Source organism: Pithys albifrons, chromosome 6 (genome assembly GCF_047495875.1).
Source record: "Pithys albifrons albifrons isolate INPA30051 chromosome 6, PitAlb_v1, whole genome shotgun sequence".
Taxonomy (NCBI): domain Eukaryota; kingdom Metazoa; phylum Chordata; class Aves; order Passeriformes; family Thamnophilidae; genus Pithys; species Pithys albifrons.
In genome coordinates, this window is record NC_092463.1 from 47,062,153 (window position 1) to 47,083,374 (window position 21,222).

General features: G+C 46.9%; 1 protein-coding gene across 2 annotated transcripts; it reads right to left on the reverse strand.

The window, feature by feature from the left end:
- Window positions 1-2,453: 2,453 nt before the first annotated feature.
- Window positions 2,454-20,137, reverse strand: PIDD1 (p53-induced death domain protein 1). Of its 2 annotated transcripts, none has more exons than XM_071558744.1 (16): window positions 20,059-20,137; window positions 17,497-17,868; window positions 15,528-15,941; window positions 14,661-14,864; window positions 13,763-13,817; window positions 13,355-13,556; window positions 12,568-12,696; window positions 12,106-12,285; window positions 11,398-11,545; window positions 10,251-10,386; window positions 9,870-10,020; window positions 8,237-8,360; window positions 6,959-7,077; window positions 6,449-6,556; window positions 5,294-5,499; window positions 2,454-4,483 (listed from the first exon to the last, which is right to left on the reverse strand). In XM_071558744.1, exons 2-16 carry the CDS (start codon window positions 17,777-17,779, stop codon window positions 4,246-4,248), a joined length of 2,697 nt encoding a protein of 898 aa, XP_071414845.1. In that variant the 5' UTR covers window positions 17,780-17,868; window positions 20,059-20,137; the 3' UTR covers window positions 2,454-4,245. The 2 variants fall into 2 exon arrangements, 1 of the variants encoding a protein (XP_071414845.1); XR_011698090.1 differs by lacking the exon at window positions 2,454-4,483 and adding an exon at window positions 6,294-6,362 and having other exon boundaries at window positions 5,419-5,499.
- Between the last annotated feature and the right edge of the window lie 1,085 nt (window positions 20,138-21,222).

Below are 21,222 nucleotides of genomic sequence, written 5' to 3' on the forward strand. Positions count from 1 at the left end.
AGGATCTTTTCCCACCAATTTAATCAATCATTTTCTGAACACAACATTACTGTTTTGGCCTCAAACATTTCACAGCAAAGTTAGCATTTGAACTATTCACAGTGGGGAAAAAAGTACCCACTTTTGCTTATTTGCAGGCGATATTGGATTATTTCATTTGGTACCACCTACTTGAGAAACAGTGGATGGCAACAATCTTTTCAGTCTTTATCATTTCCCATGAGGTGTAATAGTTTGCTGTAAAAAAAAAAGAATTAAAAATATTCTGTAGTACTCGTCTCTGAGCATCCTTCTCGCCCCTTGCACATTTTTCAGTTCTGCTATCTCCTGTCTGGAAAATACAAGGACTGCACTGGTATTCAATGAGCAAACCAAACAGAAGGATCTTAGTCCCAGCCTCCCAAAGCAATCTTCTGCATGAGTTCAACCTACAGACCTGTAGTGAGGCAGGAAGAGTAGAGGCTAAATTTTCCATGGCCACAGTGCCTACCTGATTTCTCTATTTCACAGTCATCAGGTTCCACCCATGCAGCTGAAAACTGGAACAAGCATCAAATTCTCCTTGTGAATTTTCAAGACACACAGATTTACAGAAAAATGGTACTTTAAGAACATACAGTTTATTTCTGCAGCGTTCAGGAAATGGACACACACTTAATTGCAATGCATGCCGTTTTCTTCATTTTAACAATACCAACTGGTAAGCACAGTGGGCTCACGCTCAGGCAGCCCTGGGCAGGAGCTCTGGTGCACCATTGTCTGAAAATTAGCCTCACTCTTTTCTCAGTGAAAGCTACTCTTGCTTTAAAGGCTGAAAACATGCAGTGATCCTCCTTTGGGAGGAAAATAGTGAATTCAAAGACCATTAGATTTCCTTTCCCTTTTAAAAGCAACCATAATATGACACTGTCAAGTATGGACATGAGTGCATACTAAACAGCAGAACCTGAAAGTGGAGGGTGGTACATGGGAAGCACACTGTTCAGCTCCCAGGGCCACTTGGTCATTCTGCTGGAGATCTGAAAGTTTATGAAATAGAAAAGGGTTTAATTATGAGAATTAAGAGATATGGACATTATAGCAAAAAGAAGGATTCTATCTTAGGTGTTCCTATCTTCAAACAATTTCTCGCTTTATTTTTAAATTTTTTGTATGTAGGTTTTCCAGGTAGAAATTCATTTGGGAGAATTTTGCATGCATCAGGATCATGCACAGTAAAAACCACAAAATCTGCCACATCATCTGTAGGACACTGTAAGGTGCATAATAGATACCAGAAAAAGCCTGCTTACAAAAGACTGCTCCAGTGTGTGATGGATTCATGAAAGAAGCCAGAAAGAAACACTATCTTTGATTCAAAAGGTAAATGCCAACTTAGTTATATTTTTGCTGCTCCAATGATCTCCTGCAACTGTTATCAGCATTTCCTGGCCATAGCAGCTACAGATTTATGAAGGAATTACTGTGTCTCAAGGAAATTACTGAGAAAGACCACACACCTCAACACACTTTTCATTGACTCTCACCCAGCTCAAATATTTGCTGCCAGGTCAGCTGAAGGAAAGACCAGTTGGACAGTTGCTCTGATTTCCCGCCAGCACATCTGTATGGTCAGCTGGGTGCTTGCTTTGGTGTCACTTCAAGGAGAATACCAGATGGCAGCAAGGTGGCCCAGCCCAGTGGCTGCCACTCAGCAATGAAAGACTCGAGATAGCAATACTTGTCTGGGGTAGTTCCTTAACTTTGCTTAAGCTATGAGCCCAAATCCCAAAGACCTGTTCTACTGATGATACTGTCTAGGGTTTGGTATCTTCCTGTCACCTGGCCTGGTTGCAGCTCATACAGAGCATAACCTGAACACCTGGCAGTAACCTCCCTCTCTCCTGGCACCAATCTATCTGTTATCTGGAAGAGCTGTAGCTCTGCTGATGCCTGGATGAGTCCTCCATAGAATCCAGTCTATCCTATCCCTTATTCCAGCATTGCCTAACTCAGTTGTGGCCTGGACACCAGAAATGGAAAGCTAAGTGGAGCCTAGCTTTATCCTGCTGTAGCTGTGGATGCTACCTTATGCTACCTGTAGACTTCCTTAGCCTAGTTTTGCCCAGGATAAAACCTTCTGCACCTTCGTCACAGCCCAGGCTTACCCTGTGCACTCTCCTCTCCTTGTTGCTTTCTAGACCTGCTCCACATGAGCCCCAGGCACACACTCAGCTCATGTCCTGAAAGTTGTGTTTCCCAGCTTAGCCCCACTGCAGCAAAGCCAAGCTCCACAGATACCATTAACTCAGTTGCAGTCTGTCCTGCACTTTGCAGCCAGCAGTATGCAAACAGGAGTGCTCCTCCCATTTTGGCACAGCACAGCCAAGCTCATCCGTGTCTTTCTGCCAGGGACCTGTCTCTGTCTAACTCCTCAAAACATTTATGGATTAGCAGACCGTGACATGGAATAGTTAAGTGCTTATTTTATTCCCAGTGAGAGCAATATGCCCAAATGCATCTCTCCAAAATGGGAGAAAAAAGAACAAATATCTTGCTGGTATACATCAAGATTACACACAAGAACATATGACACACAATACAAGAGAAAACATACAAGCAAAAGAGAACTGCTGACTTCAACCCAACATAAGACTTGAGGGTAGCACCTAAAAATCAGATCTGAGGAAGCCCCTAGGCCCAAGGTGACAACTCAGGTCTCTAAGTCCTTGTCCAGTGCTCTGGACTGGACACTAAGTGCTCTGTGGACTGAGATTTTAGAATGGCTTTAAATTAAAAAAAAAAACAACAAACAAAACCAAACCCAGAACAGTTTTATGCTTCTCTTATAATAGTACTGATGGCAGGTCTGAAACAGCATCAGGGAAGCCACTGAGTATTCTTCACAAGAGGAAGAAAACACCAGGATTTCTCCAACCTGCAACTGCAGGTTGACTTGGGTTCTTGCAACCTGGCATTTATATGGACAATTGTTTTTTCAGACTGAGAGGAACAGCCCTTTAAGTAATGCTTAGAGAGTTATATAGAAATCAAATCTGTCTTGAAAAAGCTGAATTTGCTTAGATGACAATAAAGCTTGCATGAGATTTTCTACTGTCATAAGTGGGTCATTAGCTGAGGGCCATTAAGAGAAGGAGAACAGGAAGAGAGGGACACACCAGTAGTCACCAACTGGGCAGTTTAAAAGCAGTAAATGCTTCCAACCTTATACAAGATATTCAGACTGAAAAACTGGGAAGTTAGCCCAGCACAGTTCATGCCAATCCCACAGCCGTGCCTATTTCACAGCTGGTCAGACCAATTTTTAGAATAAAAATGTAAGTCATGCTTTCACCAAACTTCAGGAAGGGTCACATCTTCACAGTTATATTTCATTGGGAGGATGTGAGGACTATCCCTTTGAAACTGCGAGGGAAATTTTACTTTCACTTAAATTAGTCTCTCCCAGAACAGAATAGGGATTTTTACTTTTTTTGTAAAATAAAACTGGAACTTTGTCAAAGATCAGCAGCATGTAGGTCTCATCTAAAAATCCTGGCAGGTGTAGCAGCCTATCTGTTTCAAAATAGCTTTTGGAGCAAAACTAAAAAGCAACAGCAATTTTGCTAAATTTTTTTAGCAAATTGGTTTTTTTCCTCTCTCCCCCATGAATACTTAGGTTTTGTTTTGGACTTAAGGGAACTAGAAGAGATTTGACAGCAAATAGGAAACATTTTCACAGAGAATATAATTCATATTTTCCTGTGAGCAAAACACACCATTAACAGACATAGCTGAACTGTCCCCACTACACCACAGGCATTCATCACATGACTGCACCTTCACTCTCCTATAGACCACTGGAGCACGTACAGACCCAAATGCTCACATCCAGTGTTTCCGACAGAACACAGTTTCAGGAGTAATTTACAAACAAATACACATAACATGAGTATTAATTCATTAAACACTATGCTAGCCACTACTCAACTGACAAGACATCTTAGTCTCTAAATTTTTTCATGCTTCTGAAAGCTAAAGCTCAAGGTCAAGAAGTGGAAGCAGAGAGAAGGCTCATAAATGCACTCTAAACTTCCTGGGATTGGCAGAAGTGGCATGTGAGTACAGACCCAAGAATGCTCAGCTATGTGCTCACAAGTAAATCAACACCCAGCTCCTCAGGAAGACACTGGCCCTTGAAGTGGGAGCTGTTACTCTGGGATCCCAGAGGCACCCCATAGAAAACCCATTTCTTATTCCTAGGTGCTACACTGTAGCTATTGCAGAGTCCTCCATACTGCTCCCCTGCTCCAAGCCCACACGGCGGATGGACTCGTTGTATTTCTGCCGTCCCAGGTCAATGATGGTTTCAACCTCATCAGCGATGTCCTGGCGGCCACTCTCTTTCATGGCTGTAATCAGCTTGCTCACACAGTCAGGATCCTCCGAGTTTTGCTGAGCCCATGAAAAAAGCATGCCCAGGATCTGCTTATCAAGGTCCTCTCTGAAGAAGGGAGAGGGCACAGAAGTAACCAACACACTCTCCTGACTGGCAACCCAAAGAGCCCTTACCTAAGTCCCAGGCCATGGTGAGAGCCCCAAAGAAGTTATCCAGATACACAAAGCATTCAGTGGGCCTGCCTCTTCCCCACCCATCTTACAGGAGTTACAGTTCCTGCACTAACATTTCTCTATAAAATATTTTCCTAAAGGAAATAACAAATAAAGGCATTCTGCTTTTGGATATAATTTCACCACAGGAAGAGTAGTTTGACCACAACAAACCTAATTCTCTCCTACTGCTCTGGCTTTTTTGGTCAGACTGCATGCCCCATGATGTACCACAAGCTCTTTTGGAATACAGATGATATTCACAATTAAAGCCATAGATCATTGCTCATTGAAATAAATGGAGTCTGGCCAGGAATCCAGATTACAGAACACAACAGGAATGCAACTCAGCTGAACTACAAAGCTCATCAGGTTTGTTATTTCCCAATTTTGGTTTTTCAAACAGTAAGCTTTGTTTTATGATGGCAAGAGAAAATAATATGTTTTCCATTATAAAAGGCATTATTCTGAGAAGAACCATTGGTCCCTTCTTTTATCCAGTGAAACAATTATAACATAAAAACTTTCAATTAGCCAAGCATTAATTTATACTATTACACTGCAGATAGACAGACAGACAGACAGATAGACAGATAGATAGATTGAATTATAGATAGATAGATAGATAGATAGATAGATAGATAGATAGATAGATAGACAGACAGACAGACAGAGTGCTGTTGATCACTGTGTCCTTTCTCACCTGTTATTGTGTCCTATGCGCTCAATCTGCTGGTATGTCAAGCCCAGGTTGAGGCCAATGGTCTGCCAGTCAGGTCCCACACGCCTGGCAATGCTCAGCAGGTTTGCCTGTGTCAGGTAGCCAGTCTCAGCACTGCCCAGGTTCAAGGGAGGGAAGGAGAAGCCACACAGGGGACTGGCATTCTCATCCCAGCGGGGTTTCAATTGCTGTGTCACAGAAAAGAGAGAGAAGGAACATTCGTTCATCTACAAATTGTTTTCATAGAGGACAGTGTCTGGCCACTCAGTCTCCACACTGAAATTTCCTTCCTCCTACTGGGAGCCCTACTTGGGGCTGAATAGTAGGCAGTAAGAAGCAAGGAGTACTCACAGTGGCAATGAGCATCTATGCTGACTGCATTGGAAAAATATCAACTGATATAGTGTTCACAGTCACAGCTCACACTGGAAATTTCCTTTCCTGTCTTTACAGAGCAGTTTAAAATAAGCCATGTCTCCAAAGTGTGTTTGTTCAGCACTAAGAAAGCACTTAGTCTAGATTTGTAGTTGAGGTTGCATGTGTCAGAAAGGGATGTGAGATCATGGCATGTGATCTGAAGGGAAGCATTCAGCCTACCAAAGTATTTATTAAGCTTCTCAAAAATCAATTAAACTCCATAAGCAAAAGCTGCATTTCTCACTGTAATACACAGCCTGGACTTTAAAGCTCACACTAGAATACTCACACTTGATGTCTGTATTCAAATCCAGCATAATTGCCTCATCCTAGTCCCTTCTTTATTCCTGCTGCATGAGCAGTGTGACTAAGAAACTTAAAAACAAAACAGACACTTCCCTTAATTACAGTGAGCTTCCTTGTGTACTACCTCCTCCATTCATTCAAAGGATCCACCCTCTCTGACCACCCATCCAATAAGCCTGTGCTTGACATGCAAGATGACAGCAGAGATGGAGACCACTCCCAGCTACCCATGTTTCTCATTTGAGAAGAGCTCACTCACAGGGAGTGGGAAACCTCCACCATCACCTGGCTGGGCAGCTGTTTCTTGTGGTCATTCTTTGCATCCCTTCTAACAGAGGAAAACAAAATAAGCTGAGCAGGAAGGCCATGCTATTATCCCACCCAGACTGAGTTTTTCTGTAGGACACAACTCACAGGCAGTTTGATGGGCAGAGTAGCAAGCCACAGGGAGGTTGATCCTCTCCTCCTCCTGCTGGCATCTTCAGGGACGTTCTCTGGAACTGCCCCTCGGTAGAAAGAGACCTTTACAAACAGAAAGCATGCAATGAGGCTCTGATTAAAGCACAGTGATCACACCTGTCTTTTCTGTCTGGGAAAGAATGAATTCAGCATTTTCACCTATTCTCAGCCCACAGCATGCCTCTCACTCATGCAGCTGGGAGGAGCACTGAGGTTCTGCCATAAAAGCTGGACTTACTGCCAACACCTCAGGAATTAATAGAAGGAATGCAAGTCAGAGCTGAGTGATGAGTGATCCTTCCAGACTACACTTACTGATTATTCAGGGTTGAGTCAGTGAAATCCAAAACCACAGAAGGAGGGGAGGAAAAGAGTCATGCACAGCACTCAGAGGTTATTACGTGGAGTATTGTAAAAGCAGTGATGATGAAGGAGGAATCAAAGTCAGCGTAACTGGTTGCTCACCTGGCCTTTTACAGCTTGGCCTTTCCTGTCCACAGGGGAGGTCACATATACTTCCTTCATGTTCTTCAAGTGGGAGTAAAAAATAAATGACAGACGTCCATCCACGCAGTCGGGACGATCTGTGCAGAGAAGCAGCAAACACTCATCTTGTGGAGAAAAGCGTGCACTTTTCAAGCCTGGCCAACAACCCATCATCCACCAGCAGCCTCCATGCTACTAACTACTCCTGCTCATGGCTGAAAGAATGGCAACCCTCCCTTCCTCACTGCGTGACACATAAAACCAGAAAACACTGACTGTGGAGAAAGCAGGTCCTACTGGTGAAAAATGAGAATAGTCACAAGGTAAAGATCAAGTTCAAGAATGGAAGGCAAGGCAGGATGACACATTGAGTCAAGGTCATCCTTGATGCTTCCTTCCCATCTCAGTCCATAATATTTCTTCGCTATTGTGCTGCAGTAGCAACCTGTAATGCACAAAAATAGGTCACCCATCTCATTACCACTTCTGTAGGAGTGCAGAGTGGAGGCAAAGGGAAAAAATTATGATCAGATACAACATTCATGTATGTAATTATCTGGAAATTAAGTTAAGAGTCCAGCCCAAATCAAGACAGAGGGACAGACTCCGGCCTTATCAACTCCACTGAAAGACCCATGCACTTTAATTTGTGTTGAATTTACACCAAGGAAACTGAGCTGTGTGTTCGAGTTTTGCAGAAAATGGCTCATTTTTCAGCTGTAACAGGTCCAGACACATTGGGACATAAAACATTATCTTGAGTTTTTGTCCTGTTCCCTCTTTACTTCTCTTTCAGTGGCTCCAGTAAGGGGGAATTATTTGCTCTGGATTATTTCAGAAATACTTTCTCCAAAGGAAAACAAAAGCTTTATTTGTGGTCTCTCAGCAATGGGCAAGATTAATTACATCACCATGGGCATTTCAGTGTGGTGTCTAAGACGCCAGGAAAAGGGCATAGCTGGCTGGAGAAGCAGATCAGTCATAAAATAAATACATTTGGCTATTGCCCTCTGCAGGTTTACAAGAGCATGAAAAGAAATGAAAGTCTGCAAACAGCACTTTTATATGGAAAAGTAGATATAAAAGTTAGGTGGCCAGAGAATGTGACGAAGTCATGGGTTGGCTGTTATGAGTAGTGGACGAACTGGAAAGAGAGAGGAAATGTCATGGATGAGTACAGCCCCCAGCAGAAACATGCCTGGGGCCAGAGAAGCACAAGAGGTAGGGAGAAGCAAAATTAGACCAGTACTGCCATACCCATATCAATACTGATGCCTCGCTCAAAAGCTGCAAAAAACTGCTCTCCCTCAAACATATCGACCATGTCAGATGGCTCAGGTCCTCGATAGCGGTTCTGCAGCTTCTTCACCACTGGGTCAACCTGACAAGGATGACAATACAGGATACCATGTTTGGTCTGAAGCATGTCTGTTCCCTGGCCCACGTCCCTAAGCTCATGAGGTCCTCTCACTCACCTTCAACGGGGGAAGACCATTTTACATGAAAACAATGTAAAAAAACAAACACCCTCCCTCTCTTATCCCAGGTACACTCACTACAGACAAGGAAGTGGTGCTTTGAGTTTGTGCCTTTCCTATTCCTTCTCTCAAATAAAAAGCAGACAAGCCAATGTGGACTAACAGAGGTAGGCCATCCCAAAGCTGTCTTTAAAAAAAGCATTTTCGGTAATGTATCTTTTTTAACAGGTTGGTACCCTTCAAAGACAGGGAGGGATTTACTTGCTACCATATCCCTCCCACAGTATGCCATTAAAAGACATTTTCTCTGCAAAAAGACACATGCTACAATAGCTCACAGCTGAGGACACCTGAAAGTTCATTTTGGCTTTGCAGTCTGTGATCACAGTGGCAGATCTGCGGTGTCAAAGGCAGTGCAAGAGTCAAGGCCCAAACTGTCTATTCTTCCTGTTCGTTACAGTAAACCTCTCTCACCCCATGACCTCCCCTAGTAGGAATACAGATGCACACAAACCACGATGTCAGTGTGAGTGTCATTGCTACCTCCTGAGGAGATAATTTTAGCCTGGAACTCAAGATATGAAGAATCCTTGCATATGCTTGTGTCCACAGGTCTTTTCAATACAGGAGATCAAATAAAGAGAAGGAGCAACCAGACCAGATCATGCAGAGCTGGATATGCAGCCCAGGACTGGCAATCTGATAACATAACATAACCCTCACCAAGCTGCACTGCCTGCTAAGACACACAGTCTGCAAATGCAGATGCACCCTCTCTTTGCCAATATCTGAAGCAACACTGCACAGAGTTGATACCTCTGGAGCAGAAGCAGCAGAAGAGAATGCATGAGTGCTTCCCATCTCCCTCCCTACAATGTCAGCCAGATTAGCTCAAACGCATAGCACAAACCAACCTGATGTTGCACTGAAGCAGATTAAGGAGGGATCATATGTTCTTTCCACTGCTTGAACTGTAAACGGCAAGGAACATTGGGAAGAGTACCATTTCTAACTGCTCCAGATACAACAAAGCAGTACTGCTGCCCACATCACTAGCCCATGTCAGACAAGTGACATGTAAACTTTAACCTTGACTTAGGTTTAAGCCAACATGTTTTCCTCATGTTTGCTGGATGTTAACAGCATATATATGGCCAGTAACTGTCGCTCAGCTGATTTTAGCAGCCCAATCCTCAGCAGAGAAAATCAATGAATGGCATTTGCCACTGCATAGAATGAGGTTTCCCTCTTCCCCCATTCCCTGTGAGTCAGTATCACACCACGAACACTGTGGTGACAGCACACCCCAAACATGACTCTGGGACAATATGACCATTTTGAGCACTGCTGCCCTTATATCCTACAGAGGCTCAGGGAAGCTCAGGAGCAAGGCAACAGAACCCAGATCAAACCTTGTGCTTGGGGACACACTGTAGTAGGACTTGCTCGGGGTCCTTCTTCCTCTGCAGTGCAATGAAGTTCACTTGGTACAGACGCAGCCGCTCATAGACCTTCTTGGCAATGCCTTCAATGCAGGTCTTGGTGGTGTACCACAGCCAGTACCTGGCAGACAAGGAATTAAGAAAAAGGAGGGATCTGTCCAGATAGAAACACCAGTGTCACATCCACAAGATTGTAAAAAATGATGGGTAGAGACAAAATGCTAAACTGGGCCTGACTTGTAAAGGGAAAGGGGAACAGATAGGGTTAATGGCATCACGTCTGGTCAGAGTGTGGGAAAAGCAAGGCAGAGGAACATCACATCTTTTCCTCAGGACTAATCCTGCACTTACCAGGAGAAGTGAGTGACTTCAAACACTGCAAAAACATGGGTGAATTCCAGCACCACCTGACTGGTAATGTCATCCCAGGTTTGGCCCTCCAGGTCACCGTGGAGAAGATGCAACCTTGATGGATCCAAATTTAGCCCTAAAGACAACAGCAATCCAGAGAGACTACATGCAGTAGAAGCCTTTATTCATTGCTTTACAAATCTAGCAGCAGGTTTGGGTGATTCACTTTTTAAAAGCACCAAATTAAAGCTCATGGCCTTCAGCATCTAGGACTGAATTTTGGTCAAAGAAGAGCAGGAATAAAAGTACCAGGCTATCCCAATGCTTCCAGGATATTCTGGTAAAATATGCAAACTTAAACCGATAGTGTGCTGATTTCCACCAACAGATTCATTCGACGATTCTTATCACCATAATCTAGGGTTATTAATTAAGTTCTATCTCTTTCTAATGTACATCCCATAGACTTTCCAATCCTGACGCACTTCAGACATACAAATACCAAGTAGTGTTATAATGAAGACCATATCACATCCCCAAAAATTTTAATTCTTCACACGAAAGCCAGGAAAAGTCAAAGAAAATAGAAATTAGGAGCCATGGGGTACTCAGCAAACAGAAGAATCCCTGGCATGACTGAGGCTGTTTTTAGCAGTATTGAGAGTGAGATATGGCTTAGCATATCATCATACAGTTTTAACTGCAGTGGCTTAGTACCTGAGTCATGAGTAAGGAAAAAAAAAAGGCAGACTCCTGGAGGCAGCACCTTCATTTCCTGCTTCAAGCTACTCCCAATCACAAATCAAAGCCCTTTTACAAAGCATTGCCTTAGCTGGCAGGAATGCATCTCCAATCCACCGTACTAAAATCAGCAGTCTACACCCGCATTTTGACAGAGAAATTCATTTGCCAAGGCCGTTCTCCCAGCTTGTCTGGTCTGTGAGGTCAAGAACTGATCTGATGGACCTGAACTACCTTCAGCTCCCAAAACCCTACACCACTACTCACTCAGCAGACAGGCCTTCCTGTTCCTGCAGAAAAAGGAGCAAGCTTTATTATCAACAGAAGAGGCAAACAAAATTCTCAGCTTGCCATTTGTGGTTTTCCACATATGGTATTTCTCTGCCAATTTCAGGAATAAACTGACCTGTGACCCCAGGCGGGAGGGGCAGTTGAATTCTCACTGGCTTGAGAAAATCCACCAGGGAGTCCTGGGAGAGGCAGAGCAGGGGACTGGCTAGGCACCCTTCCTTGCCTGTGATTGCGTCTATCTCTTTTGGAGAGACCAGCAGCACCTGGACATGGCAGACAGCACAGTGAGCAGAGCAGTCAGGAGCCTCACTCACTCAGCTCCCCCAGCAGGCAAATGCTGCTTTTGCCTCAGGACTCAGTAAGAAACAGAAGCACAGAAGCAGAAGTCTGGCAAGGTGGGACAGACCAAGGTATTACGATAGCATTTAGCGCTATCTAGCAACTCTACAGAACAAGTAATTTTAGTGAGGTGGCTTTACAATTAGATCCACGTTAGATTTCACCCTTGCCAAGTCTCATTGAGTTGTTTTGCCAGGCTCAGTTTTGTAAGGGAAAAAGAGGCAAAATCTTCTTGTGTTCCCTTTATAGTAGCTAACTGCTGCTCTGCTGGAGATCCCTTTCCCACAGGGCAGTTTGTAGCATGGCCCACTTTGCAGGCATGGAAGTTAAGAAAGAAGGTGGTCTGAGATGGGTTAGCCCACAAAGCATCCATGTCAGACAGGAATTACCCTAGGGCAGACATCTCCAGTTCAACTCCTGTACTTGGCATGGGACAACAGCTGTACCACAACTCACCAAAGGTTGTTTTTTAAAGCATGCATACCTGCATCTTGACATTGCGAGGCTCTTTGGTGACTCCAGGAGGAAAGGTCACTTTGATGTGTGGATCCACACTGGAAAAGATCAATGTCCCCTTTGCTGGCACTTCGCATTCATCTTGCACAAGTCGACACACAACAAGAAACCAAGAGAAGTGAAGGACACTACAGTGAGCCACTGGCCCCTGTAACAGAAGGCAGGAAAGAGAATACATAGGCATATAAGTTAATACAATAAAGGCAGGAAAATAAGCACTAGTATCAGCCAAGCAGATGAAAGCACTAGAACAGGGATGAAGCATGGCAGGCTGCAACTCATCACCTTCAGGAAACCTGGAGCTGAAATCCACTACATTTTATAATAGCTAGTCAAAACACAGCTCATGAGATGTTTCAAATGGGGTCACTCTCAACTGGCAAAATCAAAGAGGAACAATGTGTATTACTGGTCATTTCAATCTGCTTACCATTAATCCTCTCTTCTTCTCCACTCTTGTTCTCAGATCACTCCAGCTCTGCCCACAGAAGGTCCGAACTACCACCTCATGCTGGTGAAGGGTTTGAGGGGAGACAAATGGCATCCAGATCTGCACCTCCTGGCAAAAAAGCATTGCTGTGAGACATCAATAGAAAGGCTAAAACAAAGCCCAGCTCTGCTTCCTGTGCAAACAAGAAGGGGCGGTATGAAGCATGGCCTGTATGCAGGGAGTAGAGGAATCTGCTCTATCCTTCAGCCTCTGGGGAGGTGATAGGAGATGTTGGGTCCACTATGGAGTGTGACTGCAGGAAAAGTTCAGCAGCTTCTGGGCAGAAAGGGCAAAGCAACTTCGGCAGTGAGCTGCTGCTAGCCATGATGGGGCTGGTGGTGTAACTGCTCACCAGCTTGAATAAAAACCACACAATCAGACTTTATAGAAGGATGTAAACCGTTCTCCTTGCAGGCTAAGGCCAGATGCTGGAACAGCACTTATTCTCTGGTACAGCAGGAGCGGTGTGAGTGAGAAAGGTTACAGCTCAGCTCAGTCAGGAGCAGTGAGGAAGGGAAACGCAGCAGGCCATCACAGCACCAGAAAAGTTGGCTGTGTCCTTTCTGAGTCTTTGCAGCAAGGCTTCTTTGAAAGGCAGCCCTGCAGATACTTAAAAGCAGCAGTTACGGGGTAGCTGTCTCAAAAGTCCCAAAAGACTCTCTCAGAAAACTCTGCTGAGCTACTGCAAAGGCAAATTCATCAGGAGGTGGCCTGGATGTATACTCACCTGCTGGAATTTGACCCCATGAGGCTGCAGCTCCAGGACTGTGCTCAGCAAGACATCATGGTGTCTCAGCTTTACCCACTGAGGGTCTGGTTCAAGGGATTGGAAGTAAATCTGCAGAGGATCAGAGGTAGCTCCCGGTGGAAAGAAGAAAAAGATGCCACAGGGCAGGACCACTTCGCAGCCTTCAGAGGTGACAGTAAAGCTTCCAGAAGAAAAACATGAATGTATGACACCATGCAATGACTTCAGCCCTCCAAAAATCAGCAGAAGAATTTCGTGCTTGTGTTTGACCAGCCTACTGAGGCTATAAGCCTATACATTCCTATAGTACAATATCCGGCATGCACCAATCTTGTCTGGGACCTTGTCACACCACAGTAATGTAAGTTCTTCACAACAGAGGCTTACCTGTTCTCGCTTGATGAAAGGGAGAGTCTTCGTACCCCTCTTGCACTGAATTTATCTGTGGCAATAAGGTTTGAATAGGAGGAGAAGACAGAGGTTACTTAAACAAGGGTAGACAAAAAAGGCTGAACAGTTTTGGCTTAATCCTAATCTGACAGAAGATATTAACAGAACCCAGCTCACACTACAGCAGGCTCCAGATCAAGCAGCAGCAGGAGAATGGCAAAGAGCCTAGAGGTCCCAAGACATACTGGAAATGCTGACTCTCCCCCAGGGAAACTCAGAAGCAGAGAGAATTAGAAAATATTTCAATCTACTAGCCCTGCAGCTCTCAGGGCCATGTTTGAGTGCCTGAGGCCACTCCCAGGAATCAGGGCTTGCTCTTGTGAACATGAGCAGCACTGGGAAACCCAACCCAGATTCCTGCTCATCCATCATCTTGGACAAAGAGCTGCTTCTCTGCAGACTGTGAACCACAGGAAAGCAGGAGGTAACTGCACAGCAGAATGACCTCTTACTGCTCTTTGAGCTTCTAGCATGAGCCACCACAGCCTTAGGGCCATGCAGCAAGTCCAAGAACTTGTGCTCACCTTTGCTAAAAAGGCTGAACCCCTTTAGGGACCTCTCCTGATCCATTTTCTGTGAATCCCATTTTCACTTCCACTCTTACAAAAAACCTTACTGAGAAAGCCCAATTCCAAGACCTTCAGACCAGGTTTTGGGTCATAAAAACATAACTAGTACTGTCTGTATCCTTACAACCAAATAATTATTCCAGACAAATAAATGCTGATCTGATTCCCCCCCGCTTGTCTTCTCTAATTCAAACCCATCTACACCATGCTGGGATGAGTAAGGAACAGCTGGCCAGAACACACAGCAGCAGAAGCTTTGCAATTACCAGCCTGAAGGGACGGTTCAGCTTCTCCTAAGGGATTGCCTTGGAGGCACACAAATGGCAAGGCCTGGATCTCAGCGGGGATGGCACGGAGGCAGTTGTTCCGCAGATCAAGGCTAACCAGGCTGGGCAGGCTGGCAAGCGAGGCAGGGACGGTCACCAGCAAATTGCTGTGGAGACGCAGCTGATGCAGAGACTTCAAATTGGCTGCAAGTTAAAACAAGAAGTGACCCCCCACCCATGCTGTTAATTGTGTCACACATCAGCTCTATCACTCCCCTTCCTCATCCCATGTAAACACACACATAATGAGGGGAAAGTACAAAAGCCCAACATCTCACAAAATAGAGGGTTGAAGGGAATTAACTGTGAGGGTCTGAAGAGCTCTGTCTGCAGCTTTTCTGCACCCAGCAACAAGTGTGGATGTAAGACACTTCTGTGACAGCATCGGTAACAGCCTTGGGCACAAAGTAATATAGGACTCAAGAACCAGGAGGCTGAGCAGCAGAAGTCAGAGCCTGGTGCCATGGAGTGGTCCACACCATAGTGCGATATCAAGCCCAGATTTGCATCCCATCAAACCCCAGCTCTTCTGTTTCCAGTCCCAGGTGCTACCCAAAACCAGGTAGGCCAGATCCTCATCTATTGCAAATTGTATCGAGATCTTAGCAGTGTCACTGATTCACAGAAACAGAAAGCGTGGTGCAGAGAGTCATTGACTGAACCAAGCACATTTCTTCTGGATATCCCTTCCATTTGGCTCCAACACAGTAACAGATCTGGGGACAGAGACCAAAGGCCTCAGAGGTCCTAGGCTGTACCAAATGCTTGGTAATCTCATGTCCTTCCTTTCCCCTAGAAAATACATACCTAACGAGTCTGGGATGCTCGATAAGCAATTCCCAGAGAGATCCAGCTCTGTGCAGTTGTGCAGATTCCCAATTTCTTCGGGAAGTAATTGCAAACCATTTTCTGAGAGATCCAGGGTCTCCAGCATTGACAGCTCCCCAATGCTCTGAGGTAAGCCCCTCAGCTGATTTTTCATAGCAGCAAAGACAGTCAGCTTGCTCAGACAGCCAAAGTTCTCAGGAAGTGCCACCAGGCTGTTATGGCTCACCTGGAGCAGACTGAGGCTGGGGAGCTGGACAATGCAGCTCGGCAAGGTGGAGAGACTGTTGAAGCTGAGATCCAGGTGGGTGAGACACCTCAGGTTCCCAAAGTTTTGTGGCAATCTTGTCAGGGAGCCAGGCACATAGGAGCCAAACTCATCCCTAGCACAGCCACCTGGGTGTAGAGGAAAGCGGAGGAAAAGCTCAGTAAGCTACAGGGATACCTCACCAGCCTCAGGTGTGCTAAACACATCTGGAGTCAAAGCTCAGAATGAGCCAGGACACCCCACACATCTACCACCCCTCAACAAGGTGGACCATATACCTCCAAGCCTCCTGCTCTCCTTCCCCAACTCTTCCTCACCAGCATCAGTGGCCAATACACAACACTTTATGGATTAAGGAGGTAGCCCTTGCCTTCAAGGCTTTGTCCATGCTGTTGAGAAACAAACAGCCCTGAGGACAGATCTGCCCTTGCAAGACTGGAGGGCAGACATGGAGAAAGCAGTGTAAATGTTGGGGGAAAAGTAGGCAATTCAGTATTGTGTAGGGCACACAGCATAGAGAGGAAGGACACAAGTTCCCCACTCCAGCTTGTGACACTCAAATTGGAGAAGGGCTGTACCCATGGAAAATAAGTTGAGCAAACAAAAGGAAACTTCCAAACTTCTCCATTTGTTCATCATTTCCTGCTCCCCTCCACTGTTTTCTATTTGTATCCACATACAGCAGAGGGCACCAAATATTTTTAAGCTGCATAATGGTGCAAAATGAGAACAACCAAACTATCAGAAACATTGCACTTTGTACATAAGAAAATCTTAGTGGCCTATTTTATTGCACTTCAGGGATGTTCAGGGTGTGTGTACATCTCAAAGAACAGGACTAATAAAAGCTACTGCTGTTAATATCACCTGGCTAAAGAGGGAAAAGAATATCAAATTATTCATATGAGAAAACTGTGACAGATACAGAAATGAACGTCAATCTTTTCCATTTTCAGCTAGAACCCTGAATTCCGACCACAAACTCCCTCTTTTTTCTCTCATTTATTTTTAAAATTCCACCTCCCAAAGAGCAAATGATTCAGTCTAATACAGAAATTATACCACTTGTATGGAGATACGCCCACAATAAAGAGATGAGAAAGTCAAAGAATGATCTAATATGATTTATAGCTCTAACAGTTACTATCCTTTGCTAAATCACATGCATGCCCTGCGTCATACTTTAGATAAGATGTGGAAAAGCCTCTTCTGGTCTGTCTTGAACTCTGCTAAACCAACAGCCCACTGGCGGTAAACAAGGACTTACGCATGGATTGATTCAGATGGAAATGCAGAAAAGACAGCTTATTATACTCCCAAAAATAAAAGGGGAGCTAAACATTTACAAAAAATCCAATGCTTTTCAAACCTCCTCTTCTTGAATAACTGCAAAAAATGCTCTTAAAGAGAATGGCTAAAGAAAATGCCATCTGAGGCATTAACCCAATCAGACTCCAAAAACTGGTCCCCAGGCAGCTGTAGAAACAAAGAAAGGAAATAAGAGTTCAGAACCTGTATCTTACTGAAATCTGCATGCAGGTCTGAGGAAGCCTAAGAGCCAAAGCTGAAGTAAGCAGCACTGGAACAAAACACTTCCAAGGGCAGTTTGTCCTGCAGATGTGGAGAGACGGATTAATAGAAAATCTGAGCCTAGAAAAGCTGGATGGTGATGAGCCAATTTACCTTTCAGCACCACGGATTTCAGGTGTTTCAGATGAGGAAGGCTCTCCACTGCGGTGTCAATGAAGCAATCGTTGGTGCTGAGACGAAGGAACTCGACCTGGACCACCTCTTCCCGCTGCTCCTTCAGCAGCCAGAGGAAATGGCAGCAGCCATAAGGATGAAGATCCAGGATCAGTCTGTTGCCTGCAAGGCAGGAGCCAGCGAGCACAGGAGCCCCCGAAGTCCCCTCCCCGCACTCGTCCCTGAGCTTCATCAGCTCTGCCATCTTCTGCATCTCCTCCATGGGGTCCGGACATGCTCTGACTTGCCAGGCAGGCAGGAACCAGCAGCACCACAAGGCAGCTGGGACAAGGAGGAGGAGAAAAGATGGCTCTGAAAGAGAACAGAAGTGCACCATGAAGGCCTCCTGCCCCAGCCCAGAGTAGCTGAAAATGGTTTATAATCACAACAAGAGGGTAGGAAGGATTACAGGCATGTTACTGAAAGCTTTGTGGGGAGAGAGCACAGAACTGCAGGAGGATAGATGCCACAGAGGCTTCTCCTCCTAGGAAAAAACTCTGAGTTTTCCCAGCCAACATCTCATCAAGGAATGGAGCGATTACCCACCATCAGGATAAACAGCAATATTAACTTTAAAATATATAAATGCCTATTCCTTATGCAGATTTCTATGTGCCCTAGTGGGAAGCTCTACAAGTGGAGAAGAAAACTGGGACAGGGAGAGCTGAGCCAGAAGTAAAGCCCAGGGGCAGCACACAGACTGCAACAGGTCCTCATCAAACCCTGTTGAGAAACCAAGTGCCAATGGGATAAAAGTGAGCAGGCAAAGGGCAGCAGAGCAAACGTGTCAGGGACAGGGACAGCATTAGAAAAGGCATGTCCGTGGCACAAGACCACTGGGCTGTGCAGTGGGACTGCACTCTTGTGAAAGTGCCTCTGCAGGAATGCTCTAGCACAGCAAACCAGGCACAAAGCTATGGCCAGCTAGTCACCAGCTAGTCCCTGTTTCTTTCCCACAGATAAAGGGAAAGCGAAAAAGTAGATGAGTGCATGATGAGAAGGATTCAAACCTAAAGGAGCAGAGGTATGAAATTTGAACAAATTAATTATTACTCTGTTCTCTTAGTGTGAAAAAGCCTTCATCCATCTAGGACTTTTAAAAGAATCCACTATCACCAAAGCACACAGGTAGCTCAAAGACGAGCGGAAGCACCAGGCTTGTTTTTACACCACTGGTCACATATTTCCGAGTACCCTGTTACCTGTTCTTTCCACTTCCTTTATCTTTTGCAACTCCTTCTGAGCTTGGCAATTAAAACTAGCTTGTGGTGTAAATATTGGGAGCTCTTTGTAAACCCTACCCTCGATAAATAGGTGAATAGAAGTTTCTTTTGAGTGAGTGATGTAGAACTAGAACACACTTGCCTCAAACTTCCAAGGCAAGCAGAAACAACCTAATGCCCCAGCACCACCCCGAGGAGCAGTGCTTTTACTGGCAGCCTGTGGGACACAGCAGCACTGATATTCCCAAGGCACAGTCTGGGGAGGCACCACACTCACCGCCCTGAAAAAGGAGAAACATGATGACAAGAACAGGAAGCAGAGCCCAGAGGGAGCTCAGAAACTGCAACAGGTCCTGGTTGAACTGGGTGTGAAACTGAGTGCCAGTGTGATAAAAGCGAAACTACTGCTTTAGTATAAAGGTGAGCATTTCTTACATAAAGGCCGTACACAACACGTCCACAGCCCTCTTACAGACATGTGTAAGAAAAAACACCACCTGCTATAGCTTTGTAAAGGTATTGATGGTGACAGTGAAGGAACCAGAGGGGAGCTCTGGACTGCCCAGGCTGGAGCAGTTCGGAGGCCACAAGGGCAGCTCAGGGTGTGCCACCATATGCAGGTCTGCACACCCCTGTGCACAGGCAGGCACAGACACACGGACACACACACACCTGCACATAGACACACACACCTGCACATAGACACACACACCTGCACATGGGCAGACATTGGCACACGGACACACACCCTCACACATGGACACACAGACCCGCACATGGACACACACATTGGCATGTGGACACACACCCCCACACATGGACAGACACCCCCGCACATGGACACACACACTGGTACATGGACAGACATTGGCACATGGACACACACATCGGCACATGGACACACACCCCCACACATGGACAGACATCCCCGCACATGGACACACACTGGCACATGGACAAACAACCCTGCACATGGACAGTCATTGGCACATGGACACACACCCCCACACATGGACAGACCTGCAACACAGACACACATACCTGCACATGGACACACAGACCCGAACATGGACACACACCCCTTCACATGGACAGACCTACGCATGGACACACAGACCCGCACACGGACAGACCTGCATATGGACACACGCACACGGGGCCCGGGCTGTCCGCCCTGCCCTGCCCCCGAAACCCACATCCCTCTGTCCCGACCCCCGGCAGGAGCTCCAGCCGGGCCCCGCGCCCCGTGTCCCGCCGAGCACAGCCCCGCTTGTCTCACCCCTTGGGCCCTTGGCCCTCAACAGCCGGCTCTGGGCTGGGCTGGGCTGGGCTCTGCCCGGCACTTCCTGCAAAGTTCTCGGGAGCTGCGCCGCTGCCGGGGTGGGACGGGACGGGACGGGACGGGGGAGGTGCTAAAGCCGACGGGACCGGGGGTGGCAGCGCTGGGGAGCCACGGTCATGCCCCCAGAGGAGACTGTCCTGACACAGCCATGCACCGCAGGAGGTCCCAGCGCGGCTCCGCTGGGCTCCGAGGGAGCGGGAGGCACGGGCAGCTCTGGCTGTTGTGCTCAATCGCTGCAGATCCGGGGAGAGGAACGAGCGGGGACTGCGAGCCCAGGAGGGTGCAGGGCTGGGGGCTGCCGAGCCGGCCCGCGGTGCCCCCGCAGGGCACCTGCCTCCAGCCCGCTGTGCCGCTGCGTTCGGCTGCCGAGGCCCCTCGGGCTCGCTGCTCCCCGTGTGGCTCCGAGGGGCGAGGCCTGGCACGGCCAGTCCCGGCTCGGCGAGGCCCGGCACGGCCAGGCCCGGCTCGGCGAGCCCCGGCACGGCCAGGCCCGGCACGGCCAGTCACGGCACGGCCAGTCCCGGCTCGGACAGTCCCGGCACGGGCAGGCCCGGCTCGGCGAGCCCCGGCACGGCCAGTCCCGGCTCGGCGAGCCCCGGCACGGCCAGGCCCGGCACGGCCAGTCACGGCACGGCCAGTCCCGGCTCGGACAGTCCCGGCACGGCCAGGCCCGGCTCGGTGAGCCCTGGCACGGCCAGGCCCGGCATGGCGAGCCCCGGAGCTGCCGCCCCGCGACAGCCGCCCCTTTCTCAGAGCCGGGGGGCGGCCTCTTCTCCCAGGCAGCTCCTGCCAGGACAAGGGACATAGTCTCCAGCTGTGCCAGGGGAGGTTTAAGCTGGACAGAAGGAAGATTTTCCCCACTGAAAGTGTGGTTAAGCATCGGAGCAGGCTGCCCAGGGAGGTGGTGGAGTCACCGTCCCTGGAAGTGTGTAAGGAGAGACTGGAAGCAGTTACTTAGTTGGACTCGATGATCTCAGAGGTCTTTTCCAACCTAGTTGATTCTGTGATTCAGAACACAATCTGCACAGGGCCCTGAGGGAAATTTCTCTTCCCACAAGGAGTAGACACTGGCCGCTGACTGCTTCTCCCAAGCACTTCCTC